We start from the raw sequence: 17,471 nt of genomic DNA, 5'->3' as shown, positions 1-17,471 counted from the left end.
TCATACCTTTTAGGGAGACATAAGACATTGATACATGTTAGATGTACATTCGTTTGGTCCAGAAAGGTGGGACAACTGGAAGCTGGGGGGAGGTGGTGGCAGCCTAGGGAGGGGAGCTTCCAGATCATAAGTGGATTCAAAGATTTTCTGATTGGCAATTGGTGCAAAGAATTTATCTAAGGACCTGGAATTAATAGAAGGGGGTGTCTGAGTTAACATGAGGGGTTGTGGGGACCAAAGTTTTTTTGTTTGTTTGTTTTTTGATACGGAGTCTCGCTCTGTTGCCCAGGCTGGAGTCCAGTGGCTCACTCTCGGCTCACTGCAAGCTCTGCCTCCAGGTTCACACCATTCTCCTGCCTCAGCCTCCCAAGTAGCTGGGACTACAGGTGCCCGACACCATGCCTGGCTAATTTTTTGTATTTTTTAGTAGAGACAGGGTTTCACCGTGTTAGCCAGGATGGTCTCAATCTCCTGACCTTGTGATCCGCCCATCTCAGCCTCCCAAAGTGCTGGGATTACAGGCGTGAGCCACCGCGCCCAGCGGAGACCAAAGTTTTTATTATGCAGATGAAGCCTCCAGGTAGCAGTCTTCAGAGAACATAGATTGTAAATTTTGCCTGTCAGACTTTTCTCCTGGATCAGGAAAAAGACCCGGAAAAGGAAGGAGATTCTCTTTAGAATGTCGATTTCCCCCATGACAAGACTATTTCAATATATGGCAAAGAAACATAATTTGGAGTAAAATACTTTACTTTCTTTCAGGGCCTGCTATCTGTCATGTGATGCTATACTAGAGTCAGGCTGGAATTTGGTATCCTATTGCTACAAAGAGTCTGCTTTATCAGTCTTAAGATCTGTTTTTACTGGTGAGTTGTGCCTGAATTCCAAAAGGGAGAAGGGAATAATGAGGCATACCCGACTCTCACTTCCCATCAAAGTCTGAACTAGTTGTTCAGGTGAACTTTGGAATGCCCTTGGCTGAGAGGAGAGGTCCATTCAGATGGTTGGGAGGCTTAGATCTTTATTTTTGGTTTACATTACTAAATGAGGAAGTGTTGAAATGTGGGGCCATTAAGAGGTGATAGGTTCTGCCCTATAGATGGATTAATCCGTTTATAAATGAATGGATTAATGACTTAATGAATTAGTGGGTTATCACAGGAGTGGGACTGGTGGCTTTATAAGAAGAATCGGTCGGGCACAGTGGTTCACACCTGTAATTCCAATATTTTGGGAGGCTGAGGCGAGTGGATCACCTGAGATCAGGAGTTTGAGACCAGCCTGGCCAACATGGCAAAACCCAGGCATGGTGGCAGGCGCCTGTAATCCCAGCTACTCAGGAGGCGGAGGCATGAGAATCACTTGAACCCAGGAGGCAGAGGTTGCAGTGAGCCAGTATCACACCATTGCACTCCAGCCTGGGGGATAGAGTGAGACTCTGTCTCGAAAAAAAAAGAAGAGGCAGAGAGACGTGAGCTAGACACTCAGCCCCCTGGCCATGTGATATCCTGCATCACCTCAGGACTCTGTAGAGAGTCCTCATCAGCAAGAGGGCTCTCATCAGTTGTGCCCTCTCAACTTTGGACTTCCCAGCATCCAGAACTGTAAGAAATAAATTTTATTTATTATACTCAGTTTCAGGTATTCTGTTATAAGCAACAGAATACAGATTATTATAAGCAACCAAAAACAGATTAAGACAGTGCTCAAAGTAAAATACCAATACACAACACACAAATTTTGTATACAGTGTGATTGCAATTGTGTTTCAGTTTCCTCATCTGTAAAGTGGGAACAGAAATAGTAGGCTGGAAGTGGTGGCTCACGTCTGTAATCCTGGTGCTTTGGGAGGCCGAGGCTGGCAGATTGCCTGAGCTCAAGAGTTCAAGACAAGCCTGGGCAACATGGTGAACCCCGTCTCTACTAAAATACAAAAAATTAGCCTGGTGTGACGCCGTGCGCCTGTAGTCCCAGCTACTTGGGAGGCTGAGGCAGGAGAATTGCTTAAACCCAGGAGACAGAGTTTGCAGTGAGCCTAGATCATGCGACTGCACTCCAGCCTGGGTGACAGAGTGAGACTCTGTCTCCAAAAACACAGAAATAGTACCTACACTTCTTAGAGTAGTGATGAGGTTTAAATGAATTACTGTTCATAATACAAACATTAGCCGGGTGTGATGATGCACGCCTGTAGTCCCAGCTACTCAGGAGGCTGAGGCAGGAGAACCGCTTGAACCTGGGAGGTGGAGGTTGCAGTGAGTCAAGATCAAGCCACTGTACTCCAGCCTGGGTGACAGAGTGAGACTCCATCTGAACAAAAGAATTACTGTTCAGAGACACAGTTCATACTGCACAAGCATTGGTTGAATAAAATAAATTCTGTCTTCTAAATAGCTCATGAATGGGTGCCCCTCCTCTTCCCTGGTCCAAGTCACCATTATCTCTCTACCCTATTCCTTCCTTGGCCTAATGGGTTTCTTTGCATCCACTATTATGCTCCTCCAATGCCTCCTACCTACCCAAGCTCAGGTGACCTTTTCAAAATGCAAATATGATGCATATGGTTAACACCCTTCAATGGCTTCCTATTGCACAGTCCACACTCCTTAATAGGGCTGACAAGGCCTGAATGATTTGGCCCCTACCCACCTGTCCAGGCTCATCTTTACTATTGCCACTGAACCTCACACATGACCTCACTTTGATTTCACATATTACTGAGGTACCCTGGGGAGTTGCTTCCTGGTAGTCTATAAGAGCCAGAATAATCAAAACTGTGTTTCCATTGACCGGAAGTGGAAATTGCACCCCTAGAGCAGATTGCCCCAGATTGCACTCTTGGCTCTCTAGCCACCTGCTATGCCAGTCAACTTCCTGATTCTGTCAGAAGTGTTTGAACCAGAGTGACTCCATCTTGAATAGAGTCTGGGTAAAATGTAGATGAGACCGTCAGAGCTGCATTCCCAGGGGAGCAGGCATTCTTAGTCACAGGATAAGGTAGGAGGTCGGCAGGCTGATGTCATAAGATATAGGTCATAAAGACCCTGCTGATAAAACAAGATGTGGGAAAAAAAAAAAAAAAGCCCCAAACCCAGTAAAATCAAGCTGGCAATGAAAGCAAACTCTGATTGTTCTCACTGCCGAAAATACGCTAAATATAATGCATTAGAATGCTAAAAGACACCCCCACCAGTGCCGATACAGTTTACAAACGCCATGTCAACGTTTGGAAGTTACCCTATGTGGTCTAAAAAGGGGAGGATCCCTCAGGCCTAGAAATCTCCACCCCTTTCCCAGTGTGAACTCCAAAGTGTCTGAGACAGATCTCAGTCAATTTAGATGGTTTTATTTTGCCAAGGTTAAGGATGCACCCATGACACAGCCTCAGGAGGTCCTGACAACATGTGCCCAAGGTGATCAGGGTACAGCTTGCTTTTACACCTTTTAGACATAATACATCAATCAATACATGTAAGAGGCCAGGCGCAGTGGCTCATGCCTGTAATCCCAGCACTTTGGGAGGCCAAGGCAGGCAGATCACCTGAGATCGGAAGTTCAAGACCAGGCTGGCCAACACGGTGAAACCCTGTCTCTACTAAAAATACAAAAATTAGCCAGGCATGGTGGTGCATGTCTGTAATCCCAACTACTTGGGAGGCTGAGGCATGAGGATCGCTTGAACCTGGGTGGCAGTGGTTGCAGTAAGCTGAGATTGTGCCACTGCATTCCAGCCTGGGTGACAGAGAGAGATTCCATCTCAAAAAAAAAAAAAAAACACATGTAAGATGTATATTGAGGTATTCCGTTATAAGCAACAGAAAGGTGGGAAAACTTGAAGTGGGAGAATTTGAAGTGATTTGGAAAGGTGGGACAACTTGAAGTGAGGGCTTCCAGGTTATAGGTAGATTAAAAATTTTCTGACTGGCAATTGGTTGAAAGAGTTAAGTTATTATCTAAAGACCTGGCATCAACAGAAAGAAATGTTTGGGTTATCACAATAAGGGGTTGTGGAGACCAAAGTTTTATGATGCAGATGAAGTCTCCAGGTAGCAGGCTTCAGAAAGAATAGACTGCAAATGTTTCTTATCAGACTTAAGGTCTGTGTTGATGTTAATGCTGGTTGGCTTTTCCTGAATTCCAAAAGGGAGAAGGGTATAATGAGGTATGTCCAACCCCCAATTCTTATCATGGCCTAAACTAGTTTTTCAGGTTAACTTTGGAATGCCCTTGGCTGAGAGGAGGGGTCTATTTAGATGGTGGGGGGGCTTAGAATTTTATTTTTGGTTTACACCAGAAAACTAATAAATAATCCACCCCTTGTTTAGCCTATAATCAAGAAATCACCATAGGTATACTCAGTCAATCAGCCCATGCCACTGCTCTACCTATGGAGTAGCTACCCTTTTATTCCTTTACTTTCTTAATAAACTTGTTTTTAGGCCAGGTACAGTGGCTCACACCTGTAATCCCATTGGGAGGCCAAGGTGGGTGGATCACCTGAGGTCAGGAGTTTGACACCAGCCTGGCCAACATGGTGAAACCCCGTTTCTACTAAAAATACAAAAATTAGCCAGGCGTGGTGGTGGACACATGTAATCCCAGCTACTCGGGAGGCTGAGGCAGGAGAATTGCTTGAAACTGGGAGGCAGAGCTTGCAGTGAGCTAAAATCGTGCCACTGCACTCCAGCCTAGGTGACAGAGTGAGACCCTATCTCAAAAATAAAATAAAATAAAATAAAATAAAATAAAATAAAATAAAATAAAATAAAAATAAAAAAACAAACTTGCTTTTACTTTCCTCTGTTGGCTTGCTCTTGAATTCCTTCCTGCATGAGGCCAAGAACCCATGTGGCCTCCTAGGTCGAACCCCAATTTTGGGGTTTGCCTTGTGACAATTCCTTCATTCAGGAGGGATTTATTGCACTGTGGGCACACAGAGCTAAATCAGACCCAGCCTTGCTTCCTCTGGGCCAGGCTGTTTTCTAAGTGCTTTACATGAATTAACTAATTTCCTGCCAGATAGGTACTATTTTTTTTTTTTGAGATGGATTCTTGTTTTATCATCAGGCTGGAGTGCAGTGGCTCGATCTCAGCTCACTGCAACCTCTGCCTCCTGGGTTCAAGTGATTCTCCTGCCTTAGCCTCCCGAGTAGCTGGGACTACAGGTGTGTGCCACCACGCCCAGCTAATTTTTGTATTTGTTTAGTAGAGACGGGGTTTTGCTATGTTGGCCAGGATGGTCTCGATCTCTTAACCTCGTGATCTGCCCACCTTGGCTTCCCAAAGTGCTGGGATTACAGGCATCAGCCACTGTGCCTGGCCCAGATAGGTACTATTATTGGTTCCATTTTACTAGTAGGGAAAGTGAAGCACAGGGAGGTTAATTACCTTGCTCAAGGCTTTGTAGCTTGGCTCCAGAGCTGTGGTAAGGTTAACGAGCCTGAGTGCTATAAAGCCCTTGATGGACTTCAGAGGTAGAGACAATCATATTTAATTAGTGGGAGTCCAAAAGTATTCCTAATAAAAATTTTACATGTGTCCACAATTTCCAGGGTGGTTTTATGTGGATTCTCTGATTCTACTACATGAGGCATGTTAATGGAAAAACCAAACTCTGTAAAACATTTTAAAGAGGTTTATTCTCTGCCAATATGGGTGACCATAGCCTGGGGAACAGTCTCAAGATGTTCTGAGGAAGTGTGCCCAAGGTGGCTGGGTTACAGTTTGGTTTTATATGTTTTAAGGAGTTAGGAGTTATAAGCAAAGACAATAAATCAATACATGGAAGGGATACATTGGTTTGTGAGAAAACATTTTAAATGGTTCATTTTCAAGGCATGATAAATCTAAGCACTGAGAGCCAGCCTGCGAATGTAACAAACCGCATGGCTCATGCACCCAGAATGTCATAATAAGTGAACAGAATGTAGAGGATGAGTCAGCCCATAAAAGGGAAGAAAGTTTCGTTATTGGGAAATTGAAAAACAGAGAAGGTCACCAGTGTATAACCTTATGAGGGGGATGATGAAACTTAGGCAATGTCTGGGATGATTGTAACGCCATAGTACTCAACCAGTGAGGAACTGGGGAAGGGAAGTGGGTGCTAGGAGATAAATTACCTGCTGTAGCTGCCCCAGGTATGCCTGCCTATCAGACACCCGATCTTGCAAGATGGCTATTAAATGTCCCACTTTCACTGTTCTTCGTGCCTCTGAGTCTGTTCTTTGGGTTTGGACGGGTGAGCTTGTTTCTCACAAATCTGGGGGCTCAACCGGGATCTATGTGCCTGTGCGGAGTGGGACTCTGGGAGAGAGGGGAGATGCATCCCACCTGATTTAGGTGGCCCACTGTTTCTGGCCATCCCGGCTCCCCACAGAGGCCATAGACAAACCTGAGACTGTTATTCAGGAGGCAGCAGAGGTGACATAGGGAGAAAAGCAGGCACCATGGCAACCAGGCAACCTTGTGCATGACCCAAGGTCAGAAAATTGGAGAGCCAAGGACAGAAAATTGGAATATAAGTACTGCCTTGTTGGATGGGCATTTTTGGAGGTCAAGTGTGTGTGACTGAGAAGTATCTTCGATATGAAGTGAGTGTGGAGTCCCAATCCATGGTCCCCTTCTCCTGCAAGGGAAACAGCTGGAGACAGATGAAGCGATTCTTGTGGTGTGCAAGAAACCTCCAGTGGAGGGGTCGGGGGGTTGAGTACACAGAGAAAAGCTCCAACACAGAGACTGACCAAAAATGGGAAACAGGAATTCTAGGCCTAGGGAAAAAAGGAAAGATGGAGACAAATAAACTTTCTCTGACATTCCTCCAGATAGTCCTTTGGGGAGAATGTTGCAGGTTTGGAGGAATAACCCTCGAACCAGGGACAAGGAAAAGCAAAAGATGATAAAGTATTGTTCTTTTATCTGGCCCAAAGACCCTATTCGTAAGCCTTTGGTCTTTTGGCCTAAGTTTGTCTCAGATGAGGATTGGATGTGCCAAGCCTTAATTCTCTATGTAAATGATAAAATCCCATCCTCACAAGAAGAGATAGGTTACCTCTCTGTTGGATCAAGGAATTAGCCCCCATGAAGAGGAAAAGAAACCTAGTAAAAAGCCCTTGCCCACCAAAAAGCCCTGGGACCCCATATCATGCTTACCACCTTTGTACATCTCAGAAAATAGGGGACAGGAAGATCAAGGGGCAGCAGGCGGGTTAGAGGAAGAAAGACCCAGAGCCAAACCAACTGCTCCTTTAGATCCTTATCCAAATTTACGAAAAGAATTAGAACAGTATTGGGAACAGGCCCCCAAATCTGGCCACAAACTGGCCCCAAAACTGGCCATAAACAAAATCTCTGCAGCACTGTGACATGTTTGTGATGGCCATGACGCCCACACTGAAGGTTGTGGGTTTACCGGAATGAGGGCAAGGAACACCTGGCCCACCCAGGATGGAAAACCACTTAAAGGTGTTCCTAAACCACAAACAATAGCATGAGTGATTTGTGCCTTAAGGTCATGTTCCTGCTGCAGATAACTAGCCAGAGCCCATCCCTTTGTTTCAGTCCATCCTTTTGTTTTCCATAAGGAATACTTTTAGTTAATCTATAATCCATAGAAACAATGCTTATCACTGGCTTGCTGTCAATAAATATGGGGTAAATTTCTGTTCATGGCTCTCAGCTCTGAAGGCGGTGAGACCCCTGATTTCCCACCCCACACTCTATATTTCTGTGTGTGTGTCTTTAATTCCTCTAGTGCCACTGGGTTAGGGTATCCAAGACCGAGCTGGTCTTGGCAAACAGTGTAAGAGGGATATTGAGAACTTCCCTATCCCTTCCGCACAGCAGGCATCTAGCACGTTCCCTCTTAGGGAAGTTCCCATGGGACAGGGAGAGATTGACTTTTTAAAAAAAGTTTTAAATTATTATTTATTTATTTATTTATTTATTTTAGACAGAGTCTTGCTCTGTCACCCAGGCTGGAGTGCCGTGGCACAATCTCGGCTCACTGCAACCTCTGCCTCCTGGATTCAAGCAATTCTCCTGCCTCAGCCTCCTGAGTAGCTGGAATTACAGGCATGTGCCACCACACCCAGCTAATTTTTGTATTTTTAGTAAAGATGGGGTTTCACCATGTTGGTCAGGCTGGTCTCAAACTCCTGACCTCGTGATCCACCTGCCTCGGCCTCCCAATGTGCTGGGATTACACGTGTGAGCCACCGTGCCGGGCCAGAAAGTTTTATTAGAAAGAACGCTGCAGAGGAGTGCGGAGGGATGCCTCAGCAAGAGAGGACTGACCATGCTGGCGGATTTTCCTTAGGGGTATTTATGGACCTTAAGGAGGGAGCTTGAGGGCAATTTGGACCACACTAGCCACGTAGGTCTGATAAATGATTACATTTGTGGTAATTCTGGTGCCTTAATGTCACCAAGGGTTGCAAAGTGAGTTTTGGCATGGCATTCCCAAGATGTTTAGAAATTCTAGTTGCTTATAAATTTTAAGGTGAAGAGTCCTGGAACCAGATGCCAACATTGGATACTAGAGAGAGGTGACAGCGTGCTGGCAGCCCTCACAGCCCTCGCTCGCTCTCAGCGCCTCCTCTGCCTGGGCTCCCACTCTGGCCGCGCTTGAGGAGCCCTTCAGCCCGCTGCTGCACTGTGGGAGCCCCTTTCTGGGCTGGCCAAGGCCGGAGCCGGCTCCCTCAGCTTGCAGGGTGGTGTGGAGGGAGAGGCTCGGGCGGGAACCGGGGCTGCGCGCGGTGCTTGCGGGCCAGCGCGAGTTCCGGGTGGGCGTGGGCTCGGTGGACCCCGCACTCGGAGCGGCCGGCCGGCCCCACCAGCCCCGGGCAGTGAGGGGCTTAGCACCTGGGCCAGCAGCTGCTGTGCTCAATTTCTTGCCGGGCCTTAGCTGCCTTCCCGCAGGGCAGGGCTCGGGACCTGCAGCCCGCCATGCCTGAGCCTCCCGCCCCCGGTGGGCTCCTGTGCGGCCCGAGCCTCCCCGACGAGCACCACCCCCTGCTCCATGGCGCCCAGTCCCATCGACCACCCAAGGGCTGAGGAGTGCCGGCGCATGGCGCAGGACTGGCAGGCAGCTCCACCTGTAGCCCGGGTGCAGGATCCACTGGGTGAAGCCAGCTGGGCTCCTGAGTCTGGTGGGGACGTGGAGAACCTTTATGTCTAGCTATGGGATTGTAAATGCACCAATCGACACTCTGTATCTAGCTACTCTGGTGGGGACTTGGAGAATCTTTATGTCCAGCTCGGGGATTGTAAATTCACCAATCGGCACTCTGTATCTAGCTCAAGGTTTGTAAACACACCAATCAGCACCCTGTGTCTAGCTCAGGGTTTGTGAATGCACCAATGGACACTGTATCTAGCTACTCTGGTGGGGACTTGGAGAACCTTTGTGTGGACACTCTGTATCTAGCTAATCTAGTAGGGACATGGAGAACCTTTGTGTCTAGCTCAGCGATTGTAAACGCACCAATCAGCACCCTGTCAAAACAGACCACTTGGCTCTCTGTAAAATGGACCAATCAGCAGGATGTGGGGCGGCGTGGGTGGGGGTGGGGGGCAGATAAGAGAATAAAAGCAGGCTGCCCCAGCCAGCAGTGGCAACCCGCTTGGGTCCCCTTCCACACTGTGGGAGCTTTGTTCTTTTGCTCTTTGCAATAAATCTCGCTACTGCTCACTCTTTGGGTCCACACTGCCTTTATGAGCTGTAACACTCACTGCGAAGGTCTGCAGGTTCACTCCTGAAGCCAGGGAGACCACGAACCCACTGGGAGGAACAACTCCAGACGCGCCGCCTTAAGAGCTGTAACACTCACCGCGAAGGTCCGCAGCTTCACTCCTGAGCCAGCGAGACCATGAACCCCACCAGAATGAAGAAATTCAGAACACATCCAAACATTAGAAGGAACAAACTCCAGACACGCGGCCTTTAAGAAATGTAACACTCACCGCGAGGGTCCACGGCTTCATTCTTGAAGTCAGGGAGACCAAGAACCCACCAATTCCGGACACACTAGGGAAGTTTAATTACTTTTCAATTCCTCAGATAAGGAGTTTTTGTCTCTGGTCACCAGGTGATTTTTGCTCTCCTCATGATTCAAAGGTCACCAGGTGATTTTTGCTCTCCTCATGATACAATAAGATGCTGGCTTATTTGGTCACAGATGATGTATCGAATGTTCTGGGTCTGTTAAGCCTCACAACAACTCAGGTTTTATCTTAATTGTACGGTTAATAATAGCACATGCTGACTAGGTGCCAGGCATTGTTTTAAGCACTTTGCTAACTTAGTCCTCACAGCAATCCTAAGAGGTAGGTGCTACATATTACAATACCTGCTGTACTGGGGAGGAGACAAAGCATAAGAAACTTGATTAAGTTCACATGCAGTGGCGCAATCCTGGCTTACTGCCGCCTCCAACTCCTGGGCCCAACTGATCTTCCCGCCCAGTAGAGATGGGGTCTTGCTGTGTTGCCCAGGCTGGTCTCAAACTCCTGGGCTCAAGCAATCCTGTTGCCTTGGCCTCCCAAAGTGCTGGGATTACAGGCGTAAGTTACCGTGCCCAGCTCAGGGTCTACACTCAACCGTACTGCCTTTCAACAGCATGTGACGAACAGAGAGAGGAGAGACTTCCATTACCAATCAGGAGCTCCAGGTGTATTTCAAACCCTAGGATTATCACCGTGTGCAGCAGATGGCGCCCCTGGCGCATAGCAATTGGCCGGACCTGCACACGGAGTTAAAACTACCATACCCACAATGCTATGGGGTATCAAGGTCCCACCCTACTGGTTAGCTGTCCGAGGTAGTGCCTGTGCGCGTTCCTGGGGGAATGTGTGTACCTAGGCCATTCGGGCCCTTCTTTTATCTGCATAAAACAAGGTAAAAAGTGTTTTATCCTCCTTGTCTTACTAGTTGGTGAGCAATAGGGTTGAAACAAGGCTGCTGTTTGTTGGCCTCACCTGCCCTAGCCTAACGTGAGGACCCTTGACCTCTGGCCCAAGATGGTGGCGCCCAGAGCTTCGCTCTTGCTGCTCCCCTGAGGTGAACTGAAGCCAGCAGCCCCTCATCATGTCAAAGCTCGGCCGGGCAGCCCGGGGCCTCAGGAAGCCCGAGGTCGGCGGTGTGATCCGGGCCATCGTGCGGGCAGGCCTGGCCATGCCCGGGCCCCCACTAGGCCCAGTGCTGGGTCAGGTGCGGCCGTGGCGGGAACCCGACGTGGGGGTTGTCTAGGATGGTGGAATCTAGGACGCGGATGGAGGGCGCTGGCCCTGGAACCACCCGGGCCTCGGTTCAGAGCTCGGCTCTGCTTCTCACACGCTTTATGTCCTTGTGCTGGTTACAAAGTGTCTTCCACCTGGGCTTCCTCATCCCTTCTTCAATGTGCTGTGATGAGGATAACGTGGGAAGATGCGTACGATCTTCTGGCTCACGGAGGGGTAGTTGAATCTGGGTACAGATGGGAACACAGAGAAGTGAAGACGAAGGAGGGAACGGACGGCGCCTCCTGGGCGATAGGAAGCCGTCCCCTCCTCTCACCATTAACCCTCTCTGCTTTCCTCACAGAGAGGCGTTTCCATCAACCAGTTTTGCAAGGAGTTCAATGAGAGGACAAAGGACATCAAGGAAGGCATTCCTCTGCCTACCAAGATTTTAGTGAAGGTGGAGTCTGGACTCTGATCCCTGGTTTCCTTCTCCCTCTGTTCTTCCTCCGCCCTGGGACTTGTCATCTGGGGTTGTTTCTTTGCTCCTGACTTGACTTCCTATTACTGGGCTCCACTTTCCCCATTTAGGACTAGATCATATTGTTTCTGAACCAGCCCCATCTTGCCATGTTGCAGTTCCTCCCTTTGCCCCTCCATCTCACTGGGGCTTCCAGAGCAGAATGAGGGCAGGAATAGAGGGGACAGGGATGTTTGCTGCAGATTTATTTTTTTCTTTCTTTCTTTTTTTTTTTTGAGGTGGAGTTTTGTTCTTGTCGCCCAGGCTGGAGTGCAGTGGCACGATCTCGGCTCACTGCAATCTCCTCCTCCTGGGTTCAAGCAATTCTCCTGCCTCAGCCTCCCGAGTAGCTAGGATTACAGGCGCCCGCCACCACGCCTGGCTAATTTTTTGTATTTTTAGTAGAGATGGGGTTTCACCATGTTGGTCAGGCTGGTCTTGAACTCCTGACCTCAGGTGATCCACCCGCCTTTTCCTCTCAAAGTGCTGGGATTACAGGCATGAGCCACTGCCCCTGACCCTGATTTATTTTTTTCTTGTGATTCTGTGGTCTTTTTGAGGGATGCCATAGGAAAGTGAGATGAAGGAAGCAGGGGCAAGACATTAGAAGTTCCCTGGGATGGGGTAGTAGGAAGAGAGAATCTCATACTTCTTTTTTCTGTTAAGCCTGACAGGACATTTGAAATTAAGATTGGACAGCCCACTGTTTCCTACTTCCTGAAGGCAGCAGCTGGGATTGAAAAGGGGGCCCGGCAAACAGGTGAGGGCCAGGGTAAGCGTCTGAGATTCTGGGGGCTCCAGAAGGAAGCAGTAACACCTGAAGAGCCACTTGTTCCTTCCTTCCAGGGAAAGAGGTGGCAGGCCTGGTGACCTTGAAGCATGTATATGAGATTGCCCGCATCAAAGCTCAGGATGAGGCATTCGCCCTGCAGGACGTACCCCTGTCGTCTGTTGTCCGCTCCATCATCGGGTCTGCCCGTTCTCTGGGCATTCGCGTGGTGAAGGAGTAAGTATCCTGGCATGTGCAGTGTGACGAGAGGGCCCAGAAAGCTCTGGACTCGGGCAGAGCTGAGAGGGCCCATTGCAGTGGGAAAGTCAGCTTTTAAGTCAAGGGACCCTAGATTCTAGAGGATGGGGCGGGGGTGGGAGGCCACATTCATTGATCTGGAATACTCTTATTGGGCACCTGTTATGTATTAGACATTGTTCTGCAAATGTTCTAAGAAATGGAAAGATCTCCATGAAGGATCCAAGTGGGAGAAGTTCAGTGTGACCCGGGTCTGTCGTCCTAGAGGCAAGTGGAGAATGGTATGAGGGAAGGACCAGTGCGAAGGACTTTTGAGCTGTGTCAGGTTCATGCTTGCTCCTGAGGTAAACAGGGACCCCTGTCTTGGGGCTTCGGATGACTTCAGGAATTGTTTCATTGAAGTAAGATATTGGGTGGGAGGGTGTCTGGCCTAGACAACGGCCGGGACAGAGATAGCATTCAACCCTTTACTGGCCTCTTGCTGCTGTGTCACATCCCATGTCAAGGCTGACAATTGATTATTTCCCAAGAAGAGTGGGGTTACGCATGGAGCAGACACGGACTTGAATTTTCTCAAATCTTTTTTTTTTTTTTACCGGGAGCATGGAGATGGGTAAATCTGACCCCTGTCCTGGGAGAGACACACATGCTCAGCCCCATGACGTCATTGGACAGCATATTTTGGGGCACAGAGTACCCCAGTTAATCTGGACTGGGGCCTGGCTGATGCCTCAAAGGATGAGTAGGGATTTAATAAGGGAACAAAAGATAGGGGTGTTGGGGGTTGGGAGATGTTGTCCCTGGAGAGGAAATGAGCAAAGGTATGGAGGCTGGGAAGTCAGGGAGGCAGAAGGGGCCAGGCAAGCTAGGCTCTGAGACAGGGGCCCCTTCAAGCCCCTGCAAGACATAGGGTCCTGTGAGCTCCCACTGGTGACCAATCATGCGCCAACCATTTGTCTTTTTCCACTTGCAGCCTCAGTTCAGAAGAGCTTGCAGCTTTCCAGAAGGAACGAGCCATCTTCCTGGCTGCTCAGAAGGAGGCAGATTTGGTCGCCCAAGAAGAAGCTGCCAAGAAGTGACCCTTGCCCCACCAACTCCCAGATTTCAAAGGAGGCAGTTGCAAAAGCTGTGCCCAAGGGGAGGAAGGAGGTCACACCAATATGATGATGGTTTTCATGACTTTGAATGATATATTTTTGTACATCTAGCTGTATCGAGGCATCAGGCCTGAATAAACATCCTTTCTTACCCACTGTCATCTTCTATCTTGGGACCTCAGGGAAGGGAACCAGTACTGGTGGTAGCCAACATGGGCAGACATTAGGAAATTGGGGTCTTCATACTGCTTCTCAGATGTGCAAACTGAGGTTCAGCCAAGCAAAGTAACTTGCCCAGGTCCTTTTTTTTCTTTTTTAAGTTATAATTTTGTTTTATTGCCCAGGTTCTGAATTGGTGCCAGAGGTAGGAATAGAACCCAGGCCTTCTCATTTGAAATCCTGTGTTCTTCCCCTCCCCAGGGTGGGAACTATGGGTGCTAGGGCTGGGGTGTATTGCTTACGTCTTCCATCAAAAATCTCTTTTATCTCTGAACAACTTGCCACCTCAGCAGAAACAAGTCCCTGTGGAGATCTCAGTTCAGCCCCAGGCAGGGTTACTACATGGAGTACCCAGATCCCAGGGGCTACTTCAGGCCCTTCTACTAAGCTCCTGACCCTGGCTCTGGGTCAGATGTTGGCTGAACATGAACTATTGTAGGGCTGACAGCTACAGACCACAGAAAGAGCAAAGCTTCAGCAGGTTCCTGCCTGATGGAGAAGTCCTCGGGAAGCCCTTGGCCTTCTATTTCCTCATTGTCCTTTCAGAGAAGAGAGCAGGAGTTGGGGGAGAAAGGAGATTCGCATTTACTGGCCATCTGTTATGTGCTAGACACTTCATTTTACACTGAGAAAATATGGAAAGCATAAACACCTGAAAGAAAATAAAAACCTCATGTTATCCCACCACCCAGATGAGACTTCTGCCAATATTTGGTGTATATCTTTTCTGCTCCTTTTTTTCTTTGTGTGTGTATTTATGTATAATGCTTTTTGAAAAAACAAACCGGGGTCATACTCTATATAGCTGTACAACGCTGTATACTTTCAAGTTAGCAACTATTTAGAACATTTAAAAATTGTCTTTCTTTTTTTTTTTTTTTTTGAGACAGAGTCTCGCTCTGTCACCCAGGCTGGAGTGCAGTGGCGCCGTCTCAGCTCACTGCAAGCTCTGCCTCCCAGGTTCATGCCATTCTCCTGCCTCAGCCTCCCAAGTAGCTGGGACTACAGGCGCCTGCCACCACACCGGCTAATTTTTTTTGTATTTTTAGTAGAGACGGGGTTTCACCATGTTAGCCAGGATGGTCTTGATTTCCTGACCTTGTGATCTGCCCGCCTCGGCCTCCCAAAGTGCTGGGATTACAAGCGTGAGCCACTGCACCTGGCCTAAAAATTATCTAAAACAATTTTAAATGCTGGCTTAGTGGCTTAGTGTTTTTTTTTTTGGGGATGGAGTCTCACTCTGTCTCCCAGGCTGGAGTGCAGTGGCACAATCTTGGCTCACTGCAACCTCTGCCTCTCAAGTTCAAGTGATTCTCTTGCATCGGCCTCCCAAGTAGCTGGTGTTACAGGCGCTTGCCACCACACCTGGCTGATTTTTTTGTATTTTTAGTACAGACAGGGTTTCACCATGTTGGCCAGGCTGGTCTCGAACTCCTGACCTCGGGTGATCCACCCGCCTTGGCCTCCCAAAGTGCTGGGATTACAGGCATGAGCCACCGTGCCCGGCCAAGACTTCATTTAAAAAAACAAATTTTTTTTAAATTAATTAATTTTTTTTTTTGAGACAGAGTCTTGCTCTTGTCGCCCAGGCTGGAATGCAGTGGCAGTGGCACGATCTCAGCTTACTGCAGCCTCCGCCTTCCAGGTTCAAGCAATTCTCCTGCCTCAGCCTCCCAAGTAGCCAGGATTACAGGCACCCACCACCACGCCTGGCTAATTTTCGTATTTTTAGTAGAGACAGGTTTTGCCATGTTGGCTAGGCTGGTCTCAAACTCCTGACCTCGTGATCTGCCTGCCTCGGCCTCCCAAAGTGCTGGGATTACAGGCGTGATCCATCGCGCCTGGCTTTTTTATTTTTAAGTGTTTTAGAGACAGGGTCTTACTCTGTAACCCAGGCAGTGGTGCAGTAATAGCTCACTGCAGCTTCAAACTCCTGGGCTCAAGGGATCCTCCAGCCTCAGCTTCCCAAGTAGCTGGGAATACAGGTGCATGCCACTATGCCTGGTGAATTTTAAATTATGTTTATTTTTTATTTACTTTTATTTTATTTTTATTGTTGTTGTTATTTTTGGAGATGGAGTTTCATTCTTGTCTCCAAGACAAGAAATGGCACAGTCTCGGCTCACTGCAACCTCTGCCTCCCAGGTTCAAGCGATTCTCCTGCCTCAGCCTCCCAAGTAGCTGGAATTACAGGCATGTGCCACCACACCCAGCTAATTTTTGTATTTTCAGTAAAGATGGGGTTTCACCATGTTGACCAGGCTGATCTCAAACTCCTGACCTCAAGTAACCTTCCCACCTTGGCCTCCCAAACTGCTGGGATTACAGGCGTGAGCCACCATGTCTGGCCTATTTTATTTTTTTAAAGAGACAGTATCTTGCTATGTTGCCCAGGCTGGTCTCAAGCTCCTGGCCTCAAATCCTCTCACCTCAGCCTCTCAAAACACTGGGCTTACAGGCATTAGCCACTGTGCCGAAAGAAGTCTCTTTCTTTCCTTCTTTCCTTCCTTCTTTCTCTCTCTTTCTTCTTTTTCTTTCTTTCCTTTTTTGAGACAGGGTCTCGCCCTTTTGCCAGGCTAGAGTGCAGTGGTGTAATCATAGCTCACTGTAGCCTCCAACTCCTGGCCTCAAGTGATTCTCTCACATCAGCCTCCCAAGTGGTTAGGACCACAGGTGAACACCACCATGCCTGGCTAATTTTTTTTTGTTATTTTTTCTGTAGAGATGAGATTTCGCCATGCTCCCCAGGCTGGTCTCAAATTTGTAGGCTCAAGCGATCCTCCTACCTCGGCCTTCCAAACTGCTGGGATAACAGTCATGAGCCACCATGCCTGGAATCTTGTTTAATTTTAACTTTTTCTTTTTTCTAAGAAATGTCAGGCTATAAACCATTCTTAGAGCTCACTGGTTTCTGAACACCAAGTGTAGAAATAGCCACTTCCTCTTTGCCCAATATCATGGGCACAGCAGACTGCCAGCATCTGCGGTGCTGGCATGTTCCAGAAGGCATCTTCAGGGTAGTCACCCACACCTACTGAGCAAGCCAGAGACACCCAGCCTGCGGCCAGGGTGGGAATCCTTTCTTATCTTTTAAAACTTTCTTGGCCAGACGTGGTGTTGCACACCTGTAATCCCAGCACTTTAGGAGGCCAAGGTGGGTAGATCACCTGAGGTCAGGAGTTAGAGACCAGCCTGGCCAACATGGTGAAACCCTGTCTCTACTGAAAAAAAAAAAATTAGCTGGGGATGGTGGCGGACACCTATAATCCCAGCTACTCAGGAGGCTGAGGCAGGAAAATCACTTGACCCCGGGAGGCGGAGGTTGCAGTGAGCCGAGATCATGCCACTGCATTCCAGCCTGGGCAACAAGAGCGAAATTCCATCTCAAAAAAAA

General features: G+C 48.3%; 1 protein-coding gene and 1 non-coding gene across 3 annotated transcripts; one reads left to right on the top strand and one right to left on the bottom strand.

The window, feature by feature from the left end:
• The first annotated feature begins 10,981 nt into the window (after positions 1–10,981).
• MRPL11 (mitochondrial ribosomal protein L11) lies at positions 10,982–14,009 on the top strand. Of its 2 annotated transcripts, none has more exons than XM_055354550.2 (5): positions 10,982–11,206; positions 11,579–11,674; positions 12,401–12,494; positions 12,581–12,740; positions 12,935–14,009. In XM_055354550.2, the coding sequence occupies exons 1-5, from the start codon at positions 11,084–11,086 to the stop codon at positions 13,005–13,007; spliced, it is 546 nt and encodes a 181-aa protein (XP_055210525.1). In that variant the 5' UTR covers positions 10,982–11,083; the 3' UTR covers positions 13,008–14,009. The 2 variants fall into 2 exon arrangements, with proteins under 2 accessions (XP_055210525.1, XP_004051636.1); XM_004051588.4 differs by having other exon boundaries at positions 10,983–11,206; positions 13,735–14,009.
• A 2,939-nt stretch (positions 14,010–16,948) lies between these two features.
• LOC115936379 (small nucleolar RNA SNORA43) lies at positions 16,949–17,088 on the bottom strand. The gene has a single exon (XR_004071871.1). It is a non-coding gene; the product is annotated as a small nucleolar RNA SNORA43 (small nucleolar RNA).
• Between the last annotated feature and the right edge of the window lie 383 nt (positions 17,089–17,471).

This window comes from Gorilla gorilla, chromosome 9 (genome assembly GCF_029281585.2).
Source record: "Gorilla gorilla gorilla isolate KB3781 chromosome 9, NHGRI_mGorGor1-v2.1_pri, whole genome shotgun sequence".
NCBI classification, from domain to species: domain Eukaryota; kingdom Metazoa; phylum Chordata; class Mammalia; order Primates; family Hominidae; genus Gorilla; species Gorilla gorilla.
This window is presented reverse-complemented; position numbering and strand designations above follow the sequence as displayed.

What these genes read in the sequence shown, in the direction of transcription:
- MRPL11 (XM_004051588.4), top strand. Translation starts at nt 11,084, where the DNA reads ATGTCAAAGCTCGGCCGGGCAGCCCGGGGCCTCAGGAAGCCCGAGGTC. An exon ending in TAGGCCCAGTGCTGGGTCAG is followed by an intron (nt 11,207 to 11,578) that starts GTGCGGCCGTGG and finishes CTTTCCTCACAG; the next exon opens with AGAGGCGTTTCCATCAACCA. An exon ending in CTACCAAGATTTTAGTGAAG is followed by an intron (nt 11,675 to 12,400) that starts GTGGAGTCTGGA and finishes TTTTCTGTTAAG; the next exon opens with CCTGACAGGACATTTGAAAT.